General features: G+C 41.9%; 1 protein-coding gene across 2 annotated transcripts; it reads right to left on the reverse strand.

Moving 5' to 3' along the window:
* Positions 1–656: 656 nt before the first annotated feature.
* LOC123758891 (EF-hand domain-containing protein 1) lies at positions 657–20649 on the reverse strand. Of its 2 annotated transcripts, XM_069334506.1 has the most exons (13): positions 20378–20649; positions 19118–19227; positions 17577–17664; positions 15330–15458; positions 12995–13147; positions 10878–11044; positions 10181–10368; positions 9402–9498; positions 8018–8117; positions 7718–7810; positions 6450–6557; positions 5904–6036; positions 657–3072 (listed from the first exon to the last, which is right to left on the reverse strand). In XM_069334506.1, the coding sequence occupies exons 1-13, from the start codon at positions 20423–20425 to the stop codon at positions 2897–2899; spliced, it is 1590 nt and encodes a 529-aa protein (XP_069190607.1). In that variant the 5' UTR covers positions 20426–20649; the 3' UTR covers positions 657–2896. The 2 variants fall into 2 exon arrangements, with proteins under 2 accessions (XP_069190607.1, XP_069190606.1); XM_069334505.1 differs by lacking the exons at positions 15330–15458; positions 17577–17664; positions 19118–19227; positions 20378–20649 and adding an exon at positions 13346–13641.
* Between the last annotated feature and the right edge of the window lie 621 nt (positions 20650–21270).

Raw genomic sequence — 21270 nt, forward strand, 5'->3', positions numbered from 1 at the left:
ACCATAGATATATATAAAGTTCTAATGAAGATACATGTGTTTTAATAATCGCCGAGCTCCGACCCCGCACAGACTGATCGACAGAGCAACTCTCTCTCAGAACAATGCTTATTTCACGTAAATTCGTTAATAAACACATATGTTTTATATGTCTCAAGAAAGATAGAAATATAAGCTTCATTTTAAATACTTTAACATAGACATATATAAAGCTCAAGTGAAGACACATACGTTTTTATAGTGGCATTCAGTAGCTTGTCGGTCATGGAATGCAGAAGCCTACGCACTTGCCAATATAGTGTGTAATTAACAAAGATACGCTTATAAAGCCTAAAATATTATATGCCTTCAGAAAGACAGAGATATGCTCGTTATTGTGAGTGCACCAAAGGAAATATATCTTGTTGGAGGACAAAGATATATCAATTCTAAAATAAGTTTCGACTCTCGCTCGGGCGAGAGATAGCGCGACTCTCGCCCCATCTATTGGAGATTCTGTTCACCTAATGACCCAAAGCTACTCAAAGCCTCCTAGCATTACTTAAATAATGAAGAAATATGGTATATTTATTCACTATAATGTTGGTGCTTAATGCAGAACACGAGAAAACATATATTTACTATAAAATAATATACTTCCATTATGAAATAAGTAAATATGTGGCCTCATAGGAAGTCAACGGTCCAGGTGTCAATGTTGTGGAGCGACTTATCCAAGATATATTGTTGTCTGGAAAGTGTTTGTTGGCATATCAACCTTCTGTACACAGTGATCCAGTCGTCGCACTTCTCTCCTTAAATGATCGCAAATTTAGTTTATTATATTAACAAGTAGAATACGTATTTCTAATAATATCTAACATAACTAGCCTGAAAATATTTAAGACTTATTGAAAAATGCATGTCTGGAAGTTAAATCGACTTCATAGAACAATAGTGTTGGTCTATACTAATCGTTATTCGTTAGTATGCGTTCGCTACTTAAAACATTTACTGTACTGATGTAAAATCTCCCATGTCTCTTCGCACATGAAACACCGAACCTTACACACTCTGATATATTGTTTAATTAATAGAGATTCACTAATAAAGCTTATAATTGTATATGTTATCAAAAAGGCATAGATAAAGTCGTTCTTACGTTTTAGTCACAGAGATTAGATATTAGTAAAGTAAAGTTCATTTTATTCAGGAAAGTACATAAATAGTCGATTTACAAACATAATATTGGATTTATAGATAGAGCTAGTACATACAATACCTAAAGCCACTAGTACGCATAGCGTTTCGGGCATATTATTGAGAGAGGAAAGATATTTATATTTAAACAATTTTTTTTTTTTACCGACGCTCTCCCTATTGATGAGAACTACAACCTAATGAAGATAAATGTTAATTTTATGTAGATACTGTAATAAACGAAAGTTTTTAATGTCATCAGAGAAGCAGAAATATAGGCAAATTTTAAATCCCTTGTCATAAATATAACTGAAGTGAAAGCAAAGATATATGCATTTTGATAGTTACAAAGACACCTCTTTAACACGGGTGGAACACGAACAAGGGGAACTTAGTACCCAAATGAGCCACAGAGATATTAGAAAGAATTTTTTCAGTGTCAGAGTAGTTAACAAATGGAATGTATTAAGCAGTGATGTGGTGGAGGCTGACTCCATACACAATTTCAAATGTAGATGTGATAGAGCCCAATAGGCTCAGGAACCTGTACACCTGTTGATTGACGGTTGAGAGTCGGGACCAAAGAACCAAAGCTCAACCCCTGCAAGCACAAATTAGGTGAGTACAACTAGGTGAATACAGCTGAGGGGCGGGACCAAACAGCTGAAGCTCAATTCCCTACGCATAACTAGGCGAGTCCATAGGAATTACCGTTTGTCCTGGCGCCATCTATGTTTTGACAGCAGTGCTACTAATGTTCCCACGTTATGTGATGATCGCTATACGGGTGTTACAGTCAGTTGCTCTTCTATATATGTTTATGGACAACGTAGGTGATTTGAAGCAATTTGCGGCCAGAGTGAAATAGTATCCACGCGGTGAGTGATGGAGGAGGATATATACTGCTGTGTACTCGACCAGCGGGTGAGAGGTAAGTTATATCGAACAATTATGGGGAATAGATGGGTTATTTTAAGCGTAGAATGTCGGGTAACCGGTAACTACACAGATGGGGTAGTGTTTTTTTTAAGTCTTTATTTACTAAAGTTGAACATTACATTATGCCTGTAGCTGAACAAGTCTACTGGTGGGGGAAGTAGACGGGTTTTATGAAGGTATTTTACCTAAATATTTGTATTTGGTTAACTAGTTCAGCCGTTACCAGGGAGGGTGTTCCTTTAATCTAATCTAAAAATTCTAGCCGGACAAAGTGATTAAATAAAGAAGTTGAATAGAACGAAGTGGTTTGCCAGGGTGCTTAACATTTAGTTTAGTTCACTTACTATGCAGCCCATGCTTAAAGAATGCAAGTTTATCATATAGAATTTACCGTAGTTTTACTGCATTTAATATACCGTTTTTACCCTATTTAATTATGTCGGGTTAAGGCCGGTCGTGGAAAGTTCCTAATATAGCAAGTTTTAAAGGAAAAGTTTGAGTTAACTTTAACGCTTAAGTTAGTGACCAATTAGCTTAGTCTATTGTGAGGAAAGTTACTAGAATTGAACGCAATTAGTAATGATTCAAAACTTACACCTAAACATGCAGTTGTCTGTGATTGCTGCAATGGAGAATTCATAAGTTTAAAAGGACAATTCCCTTTACTAATTCCACAATGACAATTTATCATTACTGTATTCTAATTTAGAACAGTTAAACATAAGAGTCTGCAAATCCTGTGTCCAAATTCTTTCAAAATATTTGAAGGCGGATTGTTTTAATTTGTATTTTTATCAGGTTTCTCTTTGGCTTTTTCATCTTGTGCAAAAAAGTTAATTAAAGATGAGAGGAGCCGAGGCGAGACTTTATCTTCATGTTGACGAGCATAGTTCAGGACGTACTCATCTGCTCCTGTAATTGTGTAACGTCGACCCCAAATATCCAGGGTGGCTCCTGAGAATGATAAATCGTGTAAAACAATTATACATACAGTGAACAGTTTGCTTTCTAATTTAAACATTTAATGTTTTCCTCTACATTTGATATACAAGGTGGGTCAAGCAGGGGAGTGCATATAGAATGGCAATGATGTCAAATTGCTCCCAACTTGACCTTTTCTATTGTTACTCCTCTGTGATAGTGACAACAATACATGCAGCGTCCTGAAAATTTATGCTACATTCTTACGATGCAATGTGTGACCAAGTTTTGTCCCTGAATTTTGAGTCATAATATGAAAGATTTCAAATCATGGGGCCTCAAAAAAGCAACACTACTATAAAGTGAGTAATTTTTGTTTGAAATAACACAAAACTTACAAGAATGACAAAATTAAAATAGCTCTCGAGATTTTTAAGTTAGAAAATTTTGAATACGTTCATGGAAGCTGGACATATTAAAAATAAAGCTATACAGCATGTCCGCTTCCATACACAGGAGAGCAAGTAAATCAACTGTCTGGTGTTATTTTAGTCATTCCACTCCCACTCAACCCCCCCCCCCCACACACACAATGTAAAAATGTTGTGTAAAACAGGACCAGGTCTATTCTATAAGTTCATAAACAACAAATTGCAGGATAATATTCAGAGGTTGAAAATGGGAAATAGATTCACGGAAAATGAAAAGGAAATGTGTGAAACACTAAACGAAAAGTTCCAAAGTGTGTTTGTATAAAATGAAATCTTTAGGGAACCAGACACAATAAGAATTTCAGAGAACAACATAGAGCACATAGAGGTGTCTAGAGACGAAGTGGAAAAAAATGTTCAAGAAGCTCAGTAAGAACAAAGCAGTTGGTCCAGATGGGGTTTCACCATGGGTTCTGAGAGAATGTGCACCTGAGCTCAACATTCCACTTCAACTGATTTTTCAGGCATCCCAGTTTACAGGAGTTGTAGCTAATATGTGGAAAAAGGCTAACATAGTTCCAATCTACAAAAGTGGAAGCAGGGAAGAACCCCCCTTAATTATAGACCTGTATCATTGACAAGTGTAATAGTCAAAATATTGGAAAAAATAATTAAAACTAAATGGGTAGAACACCTGGAGGAAAACGATATATCAGACAGACAGTATGGTTTTCGATCTGGAAGATACTGTGTAACGAACTTACTTACTTTATGATCGAGCCACAGTGATTTTATAGGAAAGAGATGGTTGGGTTGACTGCATCTGTCTGGACCTAAAAAAGGCTTTCGACAGAGCTCCCCATAAGAGGTTGTTTTGGAAACGAACATATTGGAGGGGTGACAGGTAAGCTTCTAACATGGATGAAAAATTTCCTAACCGACAGAAAAATGAGGGCCGTAATCAGAGGCAAGGTATCGGATTGGAGGAATGTTACGAGTGGAGTACCACAGGGTTCAGTTTTATTTATTTATATACAAGAAGGCACATTGGGTTTGTGAGAATACATAGCATAGTATTTACAATCTTGTAAAGCCACTAGTACGCCCAGCGTTTCGGGCAGTAATTCTTGTATCGGTCATGTTCATTGTCTACATAAACAATCTACCAGTGGGAATACAGAATTATATGAACATGTTTGCTGATGATGCTAAGATAATAGGGAAGATAAGAAACCTAGATGATTGTCATGCCCTTCAAGAAGACCTGGACAAAATAAGTATATGGAGCAACACTTGGGAAATGAAATTTAATGTGAATAAATGCCATGTTATGGAATGTGGAATTGGAGAACATAGACCCCACACAACCTATAAATTATGTGAGAAATCTTTAAAGAATTCTGACAAAGAAAGGGATCTAGGGGTAGCTCTAGATAGAAAACCGTCACCTGAGGACCACATTAAGAACATTGTGCGAGGAGCCTATGCTACACTTTCTAACTTCAGAATTGCTTTTAAATACATGGATGGAGAAATAGTAAAGAAATTGTTCACGACTTTTGTTAGACCAAAGCTGGAATATGCAGTGGTTGTGTGGTGCCCATATCTTAAGAAGCACATCAACAAATTGGAAAAGGTCCAACGACATTGCCACTAAGTGGCTCCCAGAACTGAAGGACAAGAGCTACGAGGAGAGGTTAGAGGCATTAAATATGCAAAAACTAGATGATAGAAGAAAAAGAGGCGATATGATCACTACGTTCAAAATAGTAACAGGAATCAATAAAATCGATAGGGAAGAATTCCTGAGACCCGGAACTTCAAGAACAAGAGGTCATAGATTTAAACTAACGAAAAGCTGCAGGAGAAATATAAGAAAATTCACTTTTGTAAACAGAGTGGTAGACGGTTGGAACAAGTTAGGTGAGGTGGTGGTGGAGGCCAAAACCGTCAGTAATTTCAAAGCGCTGTATGACAGTGTGCTGGGGAGACGGGACATCACAAGCGTAGCTTATCATCAACGCTGTGAGAGCTGGAGACGAAGCCCCAGCCGAAAAACAATAAAACTGAGAACAGCCCGAGCGCCGAATGAGAAGAGCGCCATGAAACCGAGCCTTGAAAAAGAAATTTAAATAAAAATATATTAAGATTCACCAGTCAAAATGGTGCAAAAATCACATGTCCCTGACGGCGTCGAAAGAGCGCCATTGATGAAAATGCCCCGAGGCCGCCACATCCAATGGAAACAGGTGAGGACCAGTCTGGGCATCAGGTGCACTTGGTCTCTAGTAAAGTCAAGACTATTCTAGCACCAGCTGGAGCTCAGAGGTGCACCCGTAGCACATCCATACAACGTGGGTGTTAATGCCCTAATTACTATTTTCAAGCAGTAATAATTAAAGAAAATATCTATCATCAATAAAAATGTCTTACCTATGTAAAAGTCATCCAAAGTGTAGACGTGTGGCTTGGAGTAGCGTCCGGCTCCCACCTCGTCGCCTCTCACCTTCGGTTTTGGAACACAGGTTCTGGAGAGCACTCGTCCTCCCAGTCCACCTGGCCTAGCCTGTGGAACATGAAGCCCTCACTTAGTTTAATACTTTAATATATTTAATATTTTGATGTGGTTCTCCGTTGATGAGAGCAGGAAGCTTGTATTTAAGCTTAGTGTGGTCCTTGACCAACGGCTGACCCAACCCCATGATGCGATCCACACTAATTATCTACTGCTAGGTGAGCAGAGACATTTAAAATTGCTTAAATGTTATCAAGTTAATAAATATACAAATTATGCAGCTTTTAACATTTGTAACATTCAAATGCTGTATAACAGTGATCTCTACAAAGTAATTTATCATTGTCTACATTGTACATTGATAAGGCTCAACTATCTACAGGCTGTATTGAAATATTCTTTAACATACAAAGCTACTTTGGTGGGTGATAAGCACTATTACTGTGCACAGCAGACTGTCTTACTAGTTCAGTCAACTCCAGAGTATCGTCAATGACGTGGTGGACCAGGATAAAGCAGCGGTCAGCCTCCGTCTCCAGCGGAGAGTCTAGTTTAGCAGAGAACCTCAGAACCTGCAAGAAATATTAAACAAAGAATATAATTATATATATATATATATATATATATATATATATATATATATATATATATATATATATATATATATATATATATATATATATATTAAATACACATAATATGGTCCATGAATATATAATTGTGTATTCGGTGAAATGTACATTTAATTATTGCTTTGTTTATAAGAGTAACATGGCAAACGCAAAAGTGTTTGAGCAGTGTAAAGAGCAGATGGGGTGATCCCTCCCTTTCCACCCAAGAAGCAAATTAGAGATCAGCCCAAGCTTCGTCTTGAGACAAAGCTCAACGCCTTAAGCCATATTGATGCTCTGTCCACAGAGCATTCTCTCTAATCCTATACACTGATGGTTCCCTACACTGCCATACGGGCGCATGACAGCTGAGTGGACAGCGCTTCGGATTCGTAGCCATGAGGTTCTGGGTTCGATCCCTGGTGGAGGCCGAGACAAATGGGCAAACAGTTTTTTTCACCATGATGCCCCTGTTACATAGCAGTAAATAGGTACCTGGGAGTTAGACAGCTGCTACGGGCTGCTTCCCGTTTTTTATACGGTTTGTATAAAAAAAGGAGGCCTGGTCGAGGACCGGGCCACGGAGACGCTAAGCCCCGAAATCATCTCAAGATAACGGGTGCAGCTGGAAGTGCAGTTGTCCTGACAATGGGCGATGACTTATATTTTGAGTGGGGAGTCCGTATAAACAACTGGGCCTCTACCCTTCAGACCGAACTATTTGCCTTTCTCCTTGCACTGAAATGTGTACAAGTCTCCAAACTTGATACATTAATTGTAAGTGACTCTTTATCATCCTTAATTGCCCTCAACTCTTTAAGACTTAACTAACATGCTCGTGTCTGAAGCTAGGCACAAGTTCTCAAAAGTTTAAGTATAACTAGCTCTCCACATATGTCAGTTACTTAAATGAGAAACTGTACTTATGGTCGATCTCAAACCCATTGATGATTTGACGATGTGTATTTATTTTTGCAACTAGCTCATCAAGATTGTAACTTGCTTAGCTAAATGAATTGTGGGGTTCAGTCCCTGAGCCCATTATGTGCCTCTGTAACCCTTTCCACTACCGCCTACAAGAAGGGTATGGGGTGCATAATAAATGAACTAAACTAACTTACTGTTGCATCCTGGGAGTTCAAGAGTCCCGGGCGCGCCCGGGGGCGAGGCACGATGTCCGAATGCGTCTTGCCGCTGGAGCCGCCTTCAGCTTCCTGCAAACAACACAAACACACCGTTATAAACAGGTGACGCTAAGTGTGTCGAACAATGTAATTTGCTTATATTAAACATAATTAATAATGGTAAAATATAAAGATTTTGCATGTCGTGTTGTTCTTAATGCAACAAATTATGTATAGGTAGGTACTCACTGTGTGTTGCAAGATAAGTTTGTATATGAATCATGGCTATGAACTTACCTTAGCAGTCTCTATGACCTTCATGGCTGGGATATTATCAATGCCATAGTTATCCAAAAGGAATCTTTGAGTTAGATTGTCACATCCTGTCACCATAACTCTGGAAAATATGTGTAAATTATCTACTTGTAATCAAATCAAATGTTTATTCAGGGAAAAGTACATACATATAAGATGATTTACAAAACATAATGTTGGATTTCTTGAAAGAGCAAGTCATACAAAGCCTAAAGCCACTAATACGCACAGCGTTTCGCGCAAGGTGTGGGGGAAAAAACTTAGACCAAAACTTAATACTAATTGAGATCAGAGCAAAATTGAGTTAAAAAGGGGGGAAAGGGAACATGGCGGAAATCAGTAGTTATACAAGTTGGTCACAAGTTATACAAGTTACAAATAATAGAAAGTTCCTTGGCCTATACTTAGGCAAGAGAGACTACTTCAGCACCGACATTCAACACATAGCCAAGAAAGTCTCAAAAAACGGTTGGTATACTCTCTAAAATCGGATATTATGTTCCAAACTCTGCTCTCCTCTCACTATACTATGCGCTAATCTATCCCTATCTTACATATGGTACCTGTGTGTGGGGCTCAACCACTGTATTGGTCTCTGGGGGTCGGGTCGGGGAGCTTCATGCTTTTCTCCAGCGCAGTGGTTTCTGCTCTTTTTTGGTCCTGGAGGTAGGTTTGTTAGTCTGCAGCAGTCTCCTCCTTTTCTGGTGAAGAATGAGTTTGCTGCGTTCCGGAGGGGTCCTTGAATTGTTGATGCTTGGTCGGTGAGGCCCGGGGTATATCATGTGTATGTCCGGTTGCATCTCCGCCGATATTTATGCGCCACGGCTTCGGTGGCCGGGGACACGCTTTGGGTTGACCTGGTTTCCCTCCTTCCCTTTCCCGGGCGTGGGTCTCCCAGGTCGTCCACAGGATTATCAGGTCTAGCCAGTCTGCGGCCTATCCTCGTGCCCACGACGTTCGTAAGGTTGCTGCTTTGGCTGCCGTCTTTGGCAAAATGTCTTGATTGACGTTCGGGTACGGGGTTTTTGGAGGTCGAACAGGGTCCTGGCCGCTCGCTACCTTATCAACGTTCCTGGACCTCGTAAGGCTCGCCTGCGTTGCATTGGGTCGGCGGTTGCAGCCAGTCGTCTCTACCTTGAGTTGAGGAGCGAAGACCGGCTGCCTCCCAGGTAGGTCCCTGTTTTCCGTTATCTTTGGGTAGTTAGCTCCGGGAAGCCGACGGGGCTCCTCCCAGAAAATGGCGTTTCATTAAATTCAACGCTGGTTTTATGAACAATCTTGTAACAATTAATTTGGTACTAAACTAAAGAATATTTAATTTGAAACAATATTTAAAAAATTGCAAGTTTATTATAAATCAACGCACCTTCTACCAAAGATGGTCACAGTAGTTGGTGGGATCAGGTGGCGAGGCGTCAGCCAATCACCAACTTCCCCTTCCTCGCCGATGTCAACAAACGAAGCTGAATGGAGAGAACAGGGTTACCCTAACCTACCCTACATCCTAAACCAAATACTGACCTATTAACATCTACGTAAGTCAGTAAGAGACTTGTTGTGAACACGACAGCCCTTAGTTCTTAGGCTGGGCTGGATAACCACATTAAAACAATGCCTGGCGGGTTCACGATGTGCGGTCAAAAAAGTCGGAATAGTCTGTATTTTGAAAATTTGTTAACTGCTCTTAACTTTGGCTAGACTGACTTCATTCACTTGCAGCCCGTGACCATACGTTGGCCTATGCATAGACCCTAAAAATATAATATAATGTACCTAATAGCCAGAACCGCACTGCTTTGTATAGTATGGAAGGTCCGAGTTGCCTAATAAACAGTGATTTTTGTTATTTTCAAATATTTTTCAAAATTGGTTTATTCTAATTAATATTATTATATTAAAGACATGAATATATGACTATAGACTTATTCATATTAGGTTAAATTTAATCAGATTTCTATGTTAATTTTAACTAAAATTAAAAAAAATCATATATAATGTAATGAAATGTTTATTCATTTCAAAAGTTTTTTTTAATATGAAATTTCATGAAAATTCGGTTTGTAACATAAGAACGTAAGGTAATTATAGGCTAAGAAATACTATACAAGCCGTTATATTCTCAACAAAAGTCAAACTTCAACTTGCCTTTCCTGGTATCCCCGCGAGGTACTTTGGTAGCCCTAAGTATCAATGGACTGAACTTCTTAATCTCGGTGTAGTCAAAATATGATGGTTGCCGGAGCTCGACGCTGAGGTCTGCCGGCCGGTACAGGAGCACCGCCGGGCTGGCGCCAGGTTGCCCGCCCTCACCATCTTCCACCATCACCTCAAACCTGGAGAGACGTAGCTTCCTTAATCACTAGCAATACCACCTTAAAATTGCCGTATTAGAAAATGGAAGCAGCTCGCGAAAGTGACGTACTGTCCTGCTTTCTGTTTTGGGTCCTCTGACTTTGAGGGTTAGGAGAGGGCACTTTAAATTAACGGTTTTCATGACTTGAAACCTTAGGAGAACTTCCTGCTCTCGTAACCTACCAGAGGACCCAAAACTTGCTATTTTGGGTCCATTTCACTTGGAAAATGAATTTCCATTTTCTAGTACAGCAATTTTTAGCCGTAATAGTTATTTGGACAAATAACGACGCTTTTAATAATAATAATATTATTGTATTTACAAGAAGGTACAATGGGTTGGTGAGATTACATTAAAGTGATATTTTTACATTCTTGTAAAGCCACTAACACGCATAGCGCTACGGGCAGGTCCTTAAGGATGATAACAAAAATTAATTTATCCCTCAAAAACAGGTTACAGTGATGAGCCACATTTGATAGCACTCACTTGAGGACAAGTCCTTTGAGGCGTGGTGGGGCGGGGGGCGCGGAGTGTGGCCTCAAGTCCGAGGCTCTGGAGGGGGACTCTGCCCGGGACTGTCTGAGGAGAGTGTAGGGGTCTGACGGTATTGGCAGAGGATTGTTCAGCTCCGTCCCCTCACTCATCAGGTACTCCTACACACACACACAAGGTACTCATTAGCGTCTACCACTTACGAAAAACTTCAACAGATCTTGTGAAAAAATTATATACATTTAAGCAAAAATTTATGCAATCTTACAATACATATAAAGTGAAGGGGGCCACGGAGGAGATGACCATGGCACGGAAGTGTTCACGGCTCATCTCTTCACAAAATGTTTCCGTGTACCGAGTGATCCGTCAGTGTACATGGTCTGTGCGATGTTGTTTTTAGTTTGTACATAACAAAGCTCCGGTGTGGATTCTCGACACCCGCTGGGAAGAATTTGCCAGCAGTGAAAGGTTCCGCCTCAGAGTGAACACCACACATAAATATCTACTGAAAACACCTGACCGACAAACACACACACACACTGCCTAATAACACACCATGACCACCACATCACACTCTTCAACACCACAATACACAGTCCCAGAAACACTCAACCTCTTCAACACTACACAGGATCCACCTCTCCAAACAATGTACACTTGGAACTAGTATGACCACGTTGACACCTTCCTACTCCCCCTAACCACGAACAAAAATGAAAGTCAACTATACGAGTTACTCCAGCGATCTGGAGTGACTTAATGCATGGAGGGATTAGTGGGGGGGGGGGGGGTTGCGTGGTGGTGGTGCCCTCAGCGGTGCTTATCCCGCGGAAAACATACCAGCCAGCAGCTGGGTTGATCTCTGGCACTATTCTCTTTCACTTAACACACGCCTCTTCCACACTATTCTTCATGCCTCACCCCGAGGGGTGTTCTTTTCTTGTGCTTATCGTTTGTTCGTTCCCTCTCCGAGCATCCGCCCTTCTTCCTTCCTTCCTTCTCACACTATCTCTGTCTTTTTTTCCCCTGTATCTCAATTAGTTTGACCCAGTATCGTGGTACAGGGCTGCCAAATGAACCAGTTTAGAGCTTACTTGGCGGGTGGTCGGCCCGGCCCCCAGGGATGTACCCAAAGGATCATTAAAGGTATGATGGCATCCTCACCAAGCCCCACGGAGAAGAGAAACTGCTTAAAATTACTATTCATTAACAACAACCAAAACACTCCTACTTATAACAATGTTCTTGCCTGTAGATTGTTACTTCACTATCCACTATCCCTCCTGTGACAGGCGCAGAGACTTACATAAGCAGGTACTAGAGAAGCAATAAAGCACTATGGAACCGTTATGGCCTTGCCAGAAAATCGGTACAAACACTCACACTGGCTCCTCTCAAGGAGTACACTTTGTGAACATAGTAGGGGCTATGATTAGTATTTAGAAAGATATTCACTCTCAGACCGACATAGACCAATTGAATTCTCCCTGCCTCTCCTGGCAGCGTATTGGAAAAAGACTCTCCTACTGTAAACGTTCCCTTCATTAAGTTAACTTGCCAAATATTTCACAAAACAATGGATAAATTAACATTCCCACTGGCTATTTAATTACTAAGTGCAAGATCTTGAACATAACCAGAAGTTCACATATTCCCAAATAATTGCGTCACCGGCAGCGCTATAAAACCCGGCAGTCACCAACTGATACAAATATATGCTTGTCTTTATATATAATTTTAAATCTGGCCATGGACAGGTGTTAGGTTAGTTTGTGAGTTTGGTGTTGACAACGGCTTTAATCAGGCCGAAACGTTCACTTCCTTTCACATTTCTCTGTGGATTTTCCGCATATATATATATATATATATATATATATATATATATATATATATATATATATTATATATTGCCATTCAAAACAGTACATTTTTAGTTCACAAAATCAAAAGTCAAGAGGACAAATATAGACCATAAGTCAACACAAATATAAATACAAGACAAATTCTTGACAAATGTATATGTTAAAACTACAGAATTAAGATCCAGTTTGTTAATGGGGTTTTGGGAGAACATTGTTATGACGGAGGTTACAGCGCTCCAGTCCCACCTTAGTGAAAGGGTCGCAGTCACAAATGATGAAGTGTCTGCCATAGAGGGAGAGAGTCATGTTGAGGTTGAGATGCGTCCAGTGCCAGAAGCCGCCACCGGGGCATGGAACACGCTGGCGGCTCAGGAGGCGTCCCTGGTCCAACCCGGAGTTCTGCAACAAACCACTTACCTGTACATTATTTTTAACCAAGTAATGGATGCATTTGGCGGTAATGACAACAATAAATATATGCAGTAATTAATGGTCTGGATTAGTAGGAATGTGTGCCCATTCATGCTCACTGGGAAGACATCATACAAGTATTAATTAACAGAATGGAGACACGCAAGAGCTGCCGTGGTGTCTGACCTGTGTGGAGTCGCTCCCGAAACTGTCAATACAATTCTCGAGTGAGCGGTTGTTTGCCACTGGGCCTGCCAGTCTCTGGGGTATGGTAGCAGGTGTGAGGATGGGGGGCCATCCCCCCCCCCTCCCCTGTGCTTCGGCGGTGGGAAACGATTGGGATACGTTTCTCCTACAAGCCATAATATGCCATTGCTAATGTTGCACTATTTGAGCTGCTGGATGTGAAGATTGAAAATGTCCAACGAATAAAGAGTGGCACTGTTGGTGAAATTTGGGAATCCCACGGCTTTCAGTGTGAAGGGCGAGTGTTACCCCCCTTCCCTGTCAGGAGGTAATTTCACGATACAAATGCCGATCTTCAGCCAGAAAATAAGTTTTGTATTAGAGACAGCTCCTTGACAAGACCGACGCGACACTCGTTAATGTGTTTGGAAGGTATGGAAAAGTGTTCCGTTTTTAGCAAAATCTTTTATGTTTGGCTGGTTCACAGGCATTTTCGGTAGTTGCCGAACAGTTTAGGTTGTTCTCTATACAGATATTCTATCTTCTATTTCGGTGTTGGGTTTTGGTATTGGAGTGTTGTACAGCGGACAACCCCGCACTTGCGCCAAGTGTGGCCTTATTGGGCATTTTGCATCTGTGTTTTCAGTAGACCAGAAACAAGGTGAACTTATTCAACCCGTTCTCAGGACAATTCTATTCCATCCAGTAGTCGACCCCAAAGACGCATTCATTAATTTTAACATGTTGTTAATCTATATAAATAAAAATGGAAATGTTCGTTTGTTCATAATCGATAATCTCCGAAAGTTCTTCACCGATTGCTTTGAAATTTTCACACAACGTTCCATTCGCATCCGACGTTTTTTATATATATATACTATATAGATGTCACGTCTGTGACGGGAAAAACATTCCGTTTTTGAAAAACTGTTTTTCATGTGTTTTTTACGTGATAGAAATCTTCGAAACCTCTTTACAGATTGCTTTGAAATTTTGACACAAAGTTGCATTCAAATAGGAGCGTTTTCTTATATACCTTCTATATACATGCCTCACCTGTGACAAAAAAAAAAGTATTTTTTTTTTAAACAGCACCATCTGTTGGACGTAAGAGCAACACACACTGTAATCTCCGAAAGTTCTTCATCGATTGATTTTAAAGTTTGACACAACCCTCCATTAGAATACGCGCATGTTTTTATATACCTAGTGTATAGATGCAACACCTGTGACAGGTAAAAACAATTTTTTTTTTTAAACAGCGCCATCTGTTGTACGTAATAGCAACACATGCTATACTAAATACGTTGCGATTTCAATTTCAATGTTTCCGATTGAATTGTCCTATGTCCTGTGTGCATTATGTTCATTATGTCTTGTGTGTTCTTGTGTGACCCATGGTTCCGTTGTCTGGTGTGCTGTGGCGGCGTTGTACTGCTTCGTTGTAGTTACATGACTAACTGGCAAGTAGACTGTGTGTGTCACTTCACACGTTTTGTTTCTACTTTGGAAGTATGGAATGAGTGAAGTTATGTTGACTGTATTGATCATGTTTGTGACATGTTATCTTTGTTCATGCTGAGTTTGTGTCATTCTTTAGTTTCAATTGCAAGTAGATTAAGGTTTCTAATGCTGCCCTGTAAGGTTGTTTTGTGAACTGGTGTATGGAATTGTGTTTTGGTGTTTAACAATTTTATTTGTACATGTGTTAATTTACCAATAACGAATACAAGTGTTTAACTAACGATCGATCCTCCCCGCCCTTGATCAATATATGAAACAAGTACTCCGCTGATCGACCAGATATTGATCTCCGTAAGGTAGCGAGAGTTGTTAAAAGTTGCTCTGGCTATAATTAGTGCACTTTACCTGATGTTACCTGCCTATTTATATCCATTATACTTCCTACCGTTTCACACATGATGGGGAAAAACAAATTGATTATTGATATATTACAATATAGCTCCTTCATATGAGGACTCACCGGTGTTCTGGGTTCAGTGACAGAGAGAGCATCATCAACCAGATAGTAGGAGATGACTACTGGCCGCACTCGGTACACCTCTCCTCCGCCCTCCACACGCTCCCTGAAGTAACCTTTGAACCTCAGTACCTGACCAACACAAAGAAAAGTACGTATCCAAATTAATCAAGACCTTGTGATAAGTTACTCAGAAAATTTAGTTATATATATATCCCTGCCCACACACATGCACTTCCCTCGTCTCCTCCCTCCCTGCCCACACAAGCTCATCTCAGGCCATCGCCCATCCCTGACCACTCACGATATCCTACGACCTCTCCCTCTCTGCCAAACTGCCCAGTAACACCATACTCACACACGCCCTTCCCTCTGTCACTTCTCTCCCTGATCACATACTTTCTTTCCTCTTCGTCACCTCTCTCCCTGCTGGCACACGCCGCTCCACCGTCAATGTAACTGCTCCCAGTAACTCTAGTCAGAACATACGTTTAGAATATAAATATTTCACGATTATTTAACGTCATAGTAAAGTCTATGGACCCGGGGCTGCACATTTCACTTTCATATCCTAATGAAGTAGGATATGAATGTGGGTGTCATCATTCATAACCATCAACATCTGTGGATGATGTTAGCGAAGAGGAAAGCTGATTTCGAGTCTATCATTGATTGACGGGATTGTTGTAAGTTGAAGTGTAAGCTGTTCTTTATCGCGATGATTAAGAGACGTGGAGCTATAAGCGGTTCTGCCTCCAGAATGTACTGCAGGCAGGGTTGGTAACCTGCAATACATTCGTAGGTTGTTTGAAGATTGGTGTCTCAGGCTTCATGGAATGTTGTCAACGAGGGCTTTCACCCTTTTTCGGAGGGCGATGGTGGTAAATTGTAAACTGTTGTCAAAGGCGTTGTATATGACCCACTGTTTCCCTTTAAAGGTATTTCCTTTGAGATAGAGAGGGCGGTGTTTCGTTATGTGCAGGGTGGTAGGTATACCCGTATGCGGCGTTCTTCGCTGTTTATGGAGAAACGTATGTAATGTTATGTAATCAGGCCAGTATGAACTGATAAGATATAGAGAGGGAAACTTGATGGTGGAATTAAACTCACCGTTGTTTATTGCAAGGTGTTGACCATTGTCGCATTTCGTAAGGCAGTATTGGACGGGGTGCTGGTTGTCTCGATTGGTTTATGTTATAGTCGGCTGCTTGTTGGTGGTTCCCGCTATGTGCAGGTGCAGGGCCTGGGTTACCTTCATGTTACTCTCAGACCAGTGTCATCCGCCAGGGAGTGGATAGGGTTACCGGGTTACTCTCAGGCCAGTGACATCCTTCGGGCTGGGGGGGGGGGTTGCTGGGTTTGATGTCATGTCGTGTAGAGGTGTTTATAGCGTGCTTAACCCAAAACATTAATTACGGTATACATTTTTAGTAGTATTGAACAGTTTTTTGTTGAGGGGTTCGCATTTGTTTTGTGGTAATTAATGTGTGTGTATTATGGTGTTGATGGTCTGCCTCGCTGTAGGAATTGAAGTAAACCATCAACTGTAGTGTTAGCAATAAGGAGATGTTTGAAGACGTGAGGACAATGTTGCTTAACATCTTGTCATACAGCACATGTTTCACTAAGCTGTTGCTGCCAGCTCATCACCCACATAACAACATTGCACTAATTGTCCGAAAACTGCCATAGTACTAAATAGGTGCGTACAGTACTACAGTGAAGCACATTGCGATGGTCTACTTGAAGATGACTGAGTGTGGGTGCAGCAGCACACAGAAGAGGTAAGCGTGCAAGAGTGTGTGAAGATGACTGAGGGTGGGTGCAGCAGCACACAGAAGAGGTAAGCGTGCAAGAGTGTGTGAAGATGACTGAGGGTGGGTGCAGCAGCACACAGAAGAGGTAAGCGTGCAAGAGTGTGTGAAGATGACTGAGTGTGGGTGCAGCAGCACACAGAAGAGGTAAGCGTGCAAGAGTGTGTGAAGATGACTGAGGGTGGGTGCAGCAGCACACAGAAGAGGTAAGCGTGCAAGAGTGTGTGAAGATGACTGAGAGTGGGTGCAGCAGCACACAGAAGCAGTAAGCGTGCAAGAGTGTGTGAAGATGACTGAGGGTGGGTGCAGCAGCACACAGAAGAGGTAAGCGTGCAAGAGTGTGTGAAGATGCAATAACTCATCACTACTCGGGTGTGAGACGAGGCCTCCGGCGGGCGTGGTGAGAGGGACTGGACCACCAGCCCGCGCTCTTCACCTTCTTGTCCAACAGCGCCCATTCTGGCAAAAACCTGGGCGGGGTCGTTGGTCGACGGCGGCCGCCGAACTGCAGCCGTCGCTCCTGTCTGAAAACATATAGATAATTATACAAATACGTTTATAAGAATACAATTAATAATATTACAATGTCTAGAGAAGTAGAGGAATCCAGCATATGTAGTCTATCTATATATTGTATATATAGGAGAATGTCTGTGTTTGCTTGTCTGCCCAAGGTTAGAGGCCAGATCCTCGCCAAATTTTCAGAGGAAAAATGGTCTGGGGTATGGGACGGACATAGGCTGATCAGGGAAGACCCCAGATAAATGGCTTAAGAAATATGAGAAATTATAAAGACCCCATCCTCAAATGGCCTCATCCTATGAGAGGATATTCTCATAGTCAAATGTGAAATGTGTCATGTGGTTTCCATGGAGTTGTTAATGAAAAGAAAAACAAACTGAAAAGCAAACAGAAAAAAATGAATGCATCCTAGAGGCTCATACAGATGTTTGAGTGCTTCTTGAGGGGCGAAGGGAAAGAGGGGGACGAGAGGGAGGATAAAGAGGGAGACCAAAGGGATGGGGATGAGGAGGTCAAGGGATAGTAGATAGATATGGATAGAAAGATAGATAGAAAGAGGGAGAAAACATACATACAGAGACAGACCCGGGCAACGCCGGCTACCCCTTCCCCCTGGTACATGTGTAAATGGTTCCGTCTGCCTGTCTGCTCAAGGTTGGACCCAGACAGGGAAGGAGAGGCAGAGACTTTTTTTTTCTTATCACTTGAGAATGAACCATGTAGGTTCGAAACGTGGTGCAAGGAGAGGCGGAGAAGGAGAGGGAAGAGGAAGATTCAGAGGGGTGCAGTACTGACCTCAGAGGGGCGCAGTACTGACCTCAGAGGGGCGCAGTACTGACCTCAGAGGGGCGCAGTACTGACCTCAGAGGGGCGCAGTACTGACCTCAGAGGGGCGCAGTACTGACCTCAGAAGGGCGCAGTACTGACCTCAGAAGGGCGCAGTACTGACCTTTCACGGTCATAATTTTATAAAAATTAGTTGTTTAAAAAAAATCACACTAAAAGGAAAATAACTTAAAGAATTTTTTTTTTGTTCAAGTAGTTGGCCACTCCTTGGAGGCAAAGTAGTCTGGGACTGGCCCTGTGCCTGGGGATTAGACTATTGTGGGTCGGATCCTGCAGAACTAACAGTTATCCTGTCCCCCGACAATGGAAAACCAAGTCACCGATAATCGAAGACATGATCAACGGTTAGCAACCATTTTCACCAGACTTATGTCAGGCCTTGACCACGCGACGAATTGGTACAGTTATAAGCATAGTTGATACTAAGTCACTGCTCGTTCCTGCGCCCTGATAAACACCTGAGTTTCCGTATCTTTGTTAACTTCTACAGGAGAACGATGGGCTTGCAAGACACCGTCCTGCCGCATTGTCCACCGCCAGACAATAAGGCAAGGACAATCTACATACCTTAATCTATGCAAATGCGTTATTCTGTCGGCACATACGCACCTGGCCAGCTCCTGCGAGTCCTCCGCCGACAAGAGGGACCCGGGTGTCGGCGCCACCAGTGGGACGCCCTTTTTCCAGCCCAGGCTCTGGCGGATGGGCCGCTGCCTCTCCTGGAACACACGGTGGTAATGCCAGAGAGGTTTTCACAGATGATCAGAGGAGACAGTACCGAGTTTAGAGTCAGTGACAGAGACACAGGAGATAGGAGAGGAGACAGTACCGAGTTTAGGGTCAGTGAGAGACACACAGGAGAGACGAGAGGAGACAGTAACCAGTTTAGGGTCAGTGACAGACACACAGGAGCGACAGGTGTCACTAGAGAACAAGTATGATCCGACAGTATCGTAATACTAATTATAATTTTAATATTTTAAAATATTTATTACAACAAGGTATAATAATTACAATGTAAAATAGCAAATTAGGACAACTGTAATTTTATGATAATCAAATTAAGTAATCTGACAGTTATTTAAAGATAATATATTGAAAGGAATAAAAGATAAGGATGGTGGTGATAAATATGTGGAAACTAATTAAAAATACATGTAAATTAGGCTTATATTGAGGTCTCCCCCCCCCCTAGGGTGGAACTAGGGACCCTCCCCAGCATGCAGCCTACAACCACCTCACTTACACCTGGGGTACCTATTTACTGCTAGGTGAACGCGAAATTAACCCCCGCTCCTGTGCCAGGTAAGTCCACTACGGGCTCACCATAACCCGTGCTACTTGGAACTTTATGTTCTGAGTAACTGAATCTAAAACAAAAACAACAACAACGATATTAGATGAACACGAAATTTCCTGTCCCATTAGGCGACAGGAACGCGCTCAACCACTACTGTCCCCCCCCCCCCCCCTCTGGGAGTCGAACTCGTAATTCCAGACTATGAATTGAGAATGAGCCAGACTGTACTACCAGGACTCTCCGGAAATAGATGAACCTAATTAACGTATCCCGCCAAACTGAACTTATTAAAAAAAAAGGTTAATAATCGTAAGAAACATCCCAGACACTGCTTATGGAAGACCAAGATGGCCGCTATAGCCTAGTCCAACTGTTTAAAAAAATCCTTCAGTCAAAAATAACTTGGTGTTATTCATGTAAGATGTTTATTGCTACCAGTTAACGTAGGGGAAATATATCGGTGCTGTAAATAATCACAGTACTTATCACTGTAGCTATGGGTACCCTCTCACATGAGGGTTTTCTAATGGGGGAAGTTGTAAAGAACAGAAGAACAGTACACTACGCACCGTAGGGCTGGAGATGTTGTAGCCAGGCAGTAGAGGAAGGCCAGACATGTTTCTCCTGAAGTATAACCTCTCGCTGGCTGCCAAGCAAATATATCATTAATTGGACTCACGTAGGACTAGCTAGCGTCGAGACGCGGTATATGTGTATTGGTAGAGTAACCCTGGTTTGTGTGCGTGTGTAGTGACGTTTGTGTGCGTGTGTAGTGACGTTTGTGTGCGTGTGTAGTGACGTTTGTGTGTGTGTGGTGACGTTTGTGTGTGTGTGTAATGAAGTTTGTGTGCGTGTGTGGTGATGTTTGTGTGCATGTGTGGTGACGTTTGTGTGCGTGTGTAGTGACGTTTGTGTGTGTGTGTGGTGACGTTTGTGTGTGTGTGGTGACGTTTGTGTGTGTGTGGTGACGTTTGTGTGTGTGTGTAATGAAGTTTGTGTGCGTGTGTGGTGATGTTTGTGTGCATGTGTGGTGACGTTTGTGTGTGTGTGTGTAGTGACGTTTGTGTGTGTGTGTAATGAAGTTTGTGTGCATGTGTAGTGAAGTGTGTGTGCGTGTGTAGATAAGTTAGTGTGCGTGTTTAGCAAGGGAAGGTCGTGTGTAGTGAAGATGGTGGTTAGCTTGTCGTGCACCGGACGACCACAAACAGGGCAGCCAACCCCACCCAACGGAAGGAAGAGAACTTTAGGCCCCACGATATATTCCTATAACAGACGTTTAAAATAGCTGTGCAACTTTACTAAAGAGCGAGGGAGTAGCGCTTAAATTAGCGCTCCAGGCGTGACTTACAGTGTAGGAGCAGGTGGAGGGTGTGTGAGGCGCGGTGTGGCGGCCGGTCCCCGCCTGCTGTTATTGTGTCCCTGTGTGGCCTTGTTGTCATGGCGACGGGGACGCTCCAGCTGG

The sequence above is a fragment of the Procambarus clarkii genome, chromosome 31 (genome assembly GCF_040958095.1).
Source record: "Procambarus clarkii isolate CNS0578487 chromosome 31, FALCON_Pclarkii_2.0, whole genome shotgun sequence".
Classification (NCBI taxonomy): domain Eukaryota; kingdom Metazoa; phylum Arthropoda; class Malacostraca; order Decapoda; family Cambaridae; genus Procambarus; species Procambarus clarkii.

What these genes read in the sequence shown, in the direction of transcription:
- LOC123758891 (XM_069334506.1), bottom strand. Translation starts at nt 20,425, where the DNA reads ATGTCTGGCCTTCCTCTACTGCCTGGCTACAACATCTCCAGCCCTACG. An exon ending in TCACTGAACCCAGAACACCG is followed by an intron (nt 13,148 to 15,329) that starts GTGAGTCCTCAT and finishes GGTTTGTTGCAG; the next exon opens with AACTCCGGGTTGGACCAGGG. An exon ending in GTGACCATCTTTGGTAGAAG is followed by an intron (nt 8,118 to 9,401) that starts GTGCGTTGATTT and finishes CATATTTTCCAG; the next exon opens with AGTTATGGTGACAGGATGTG.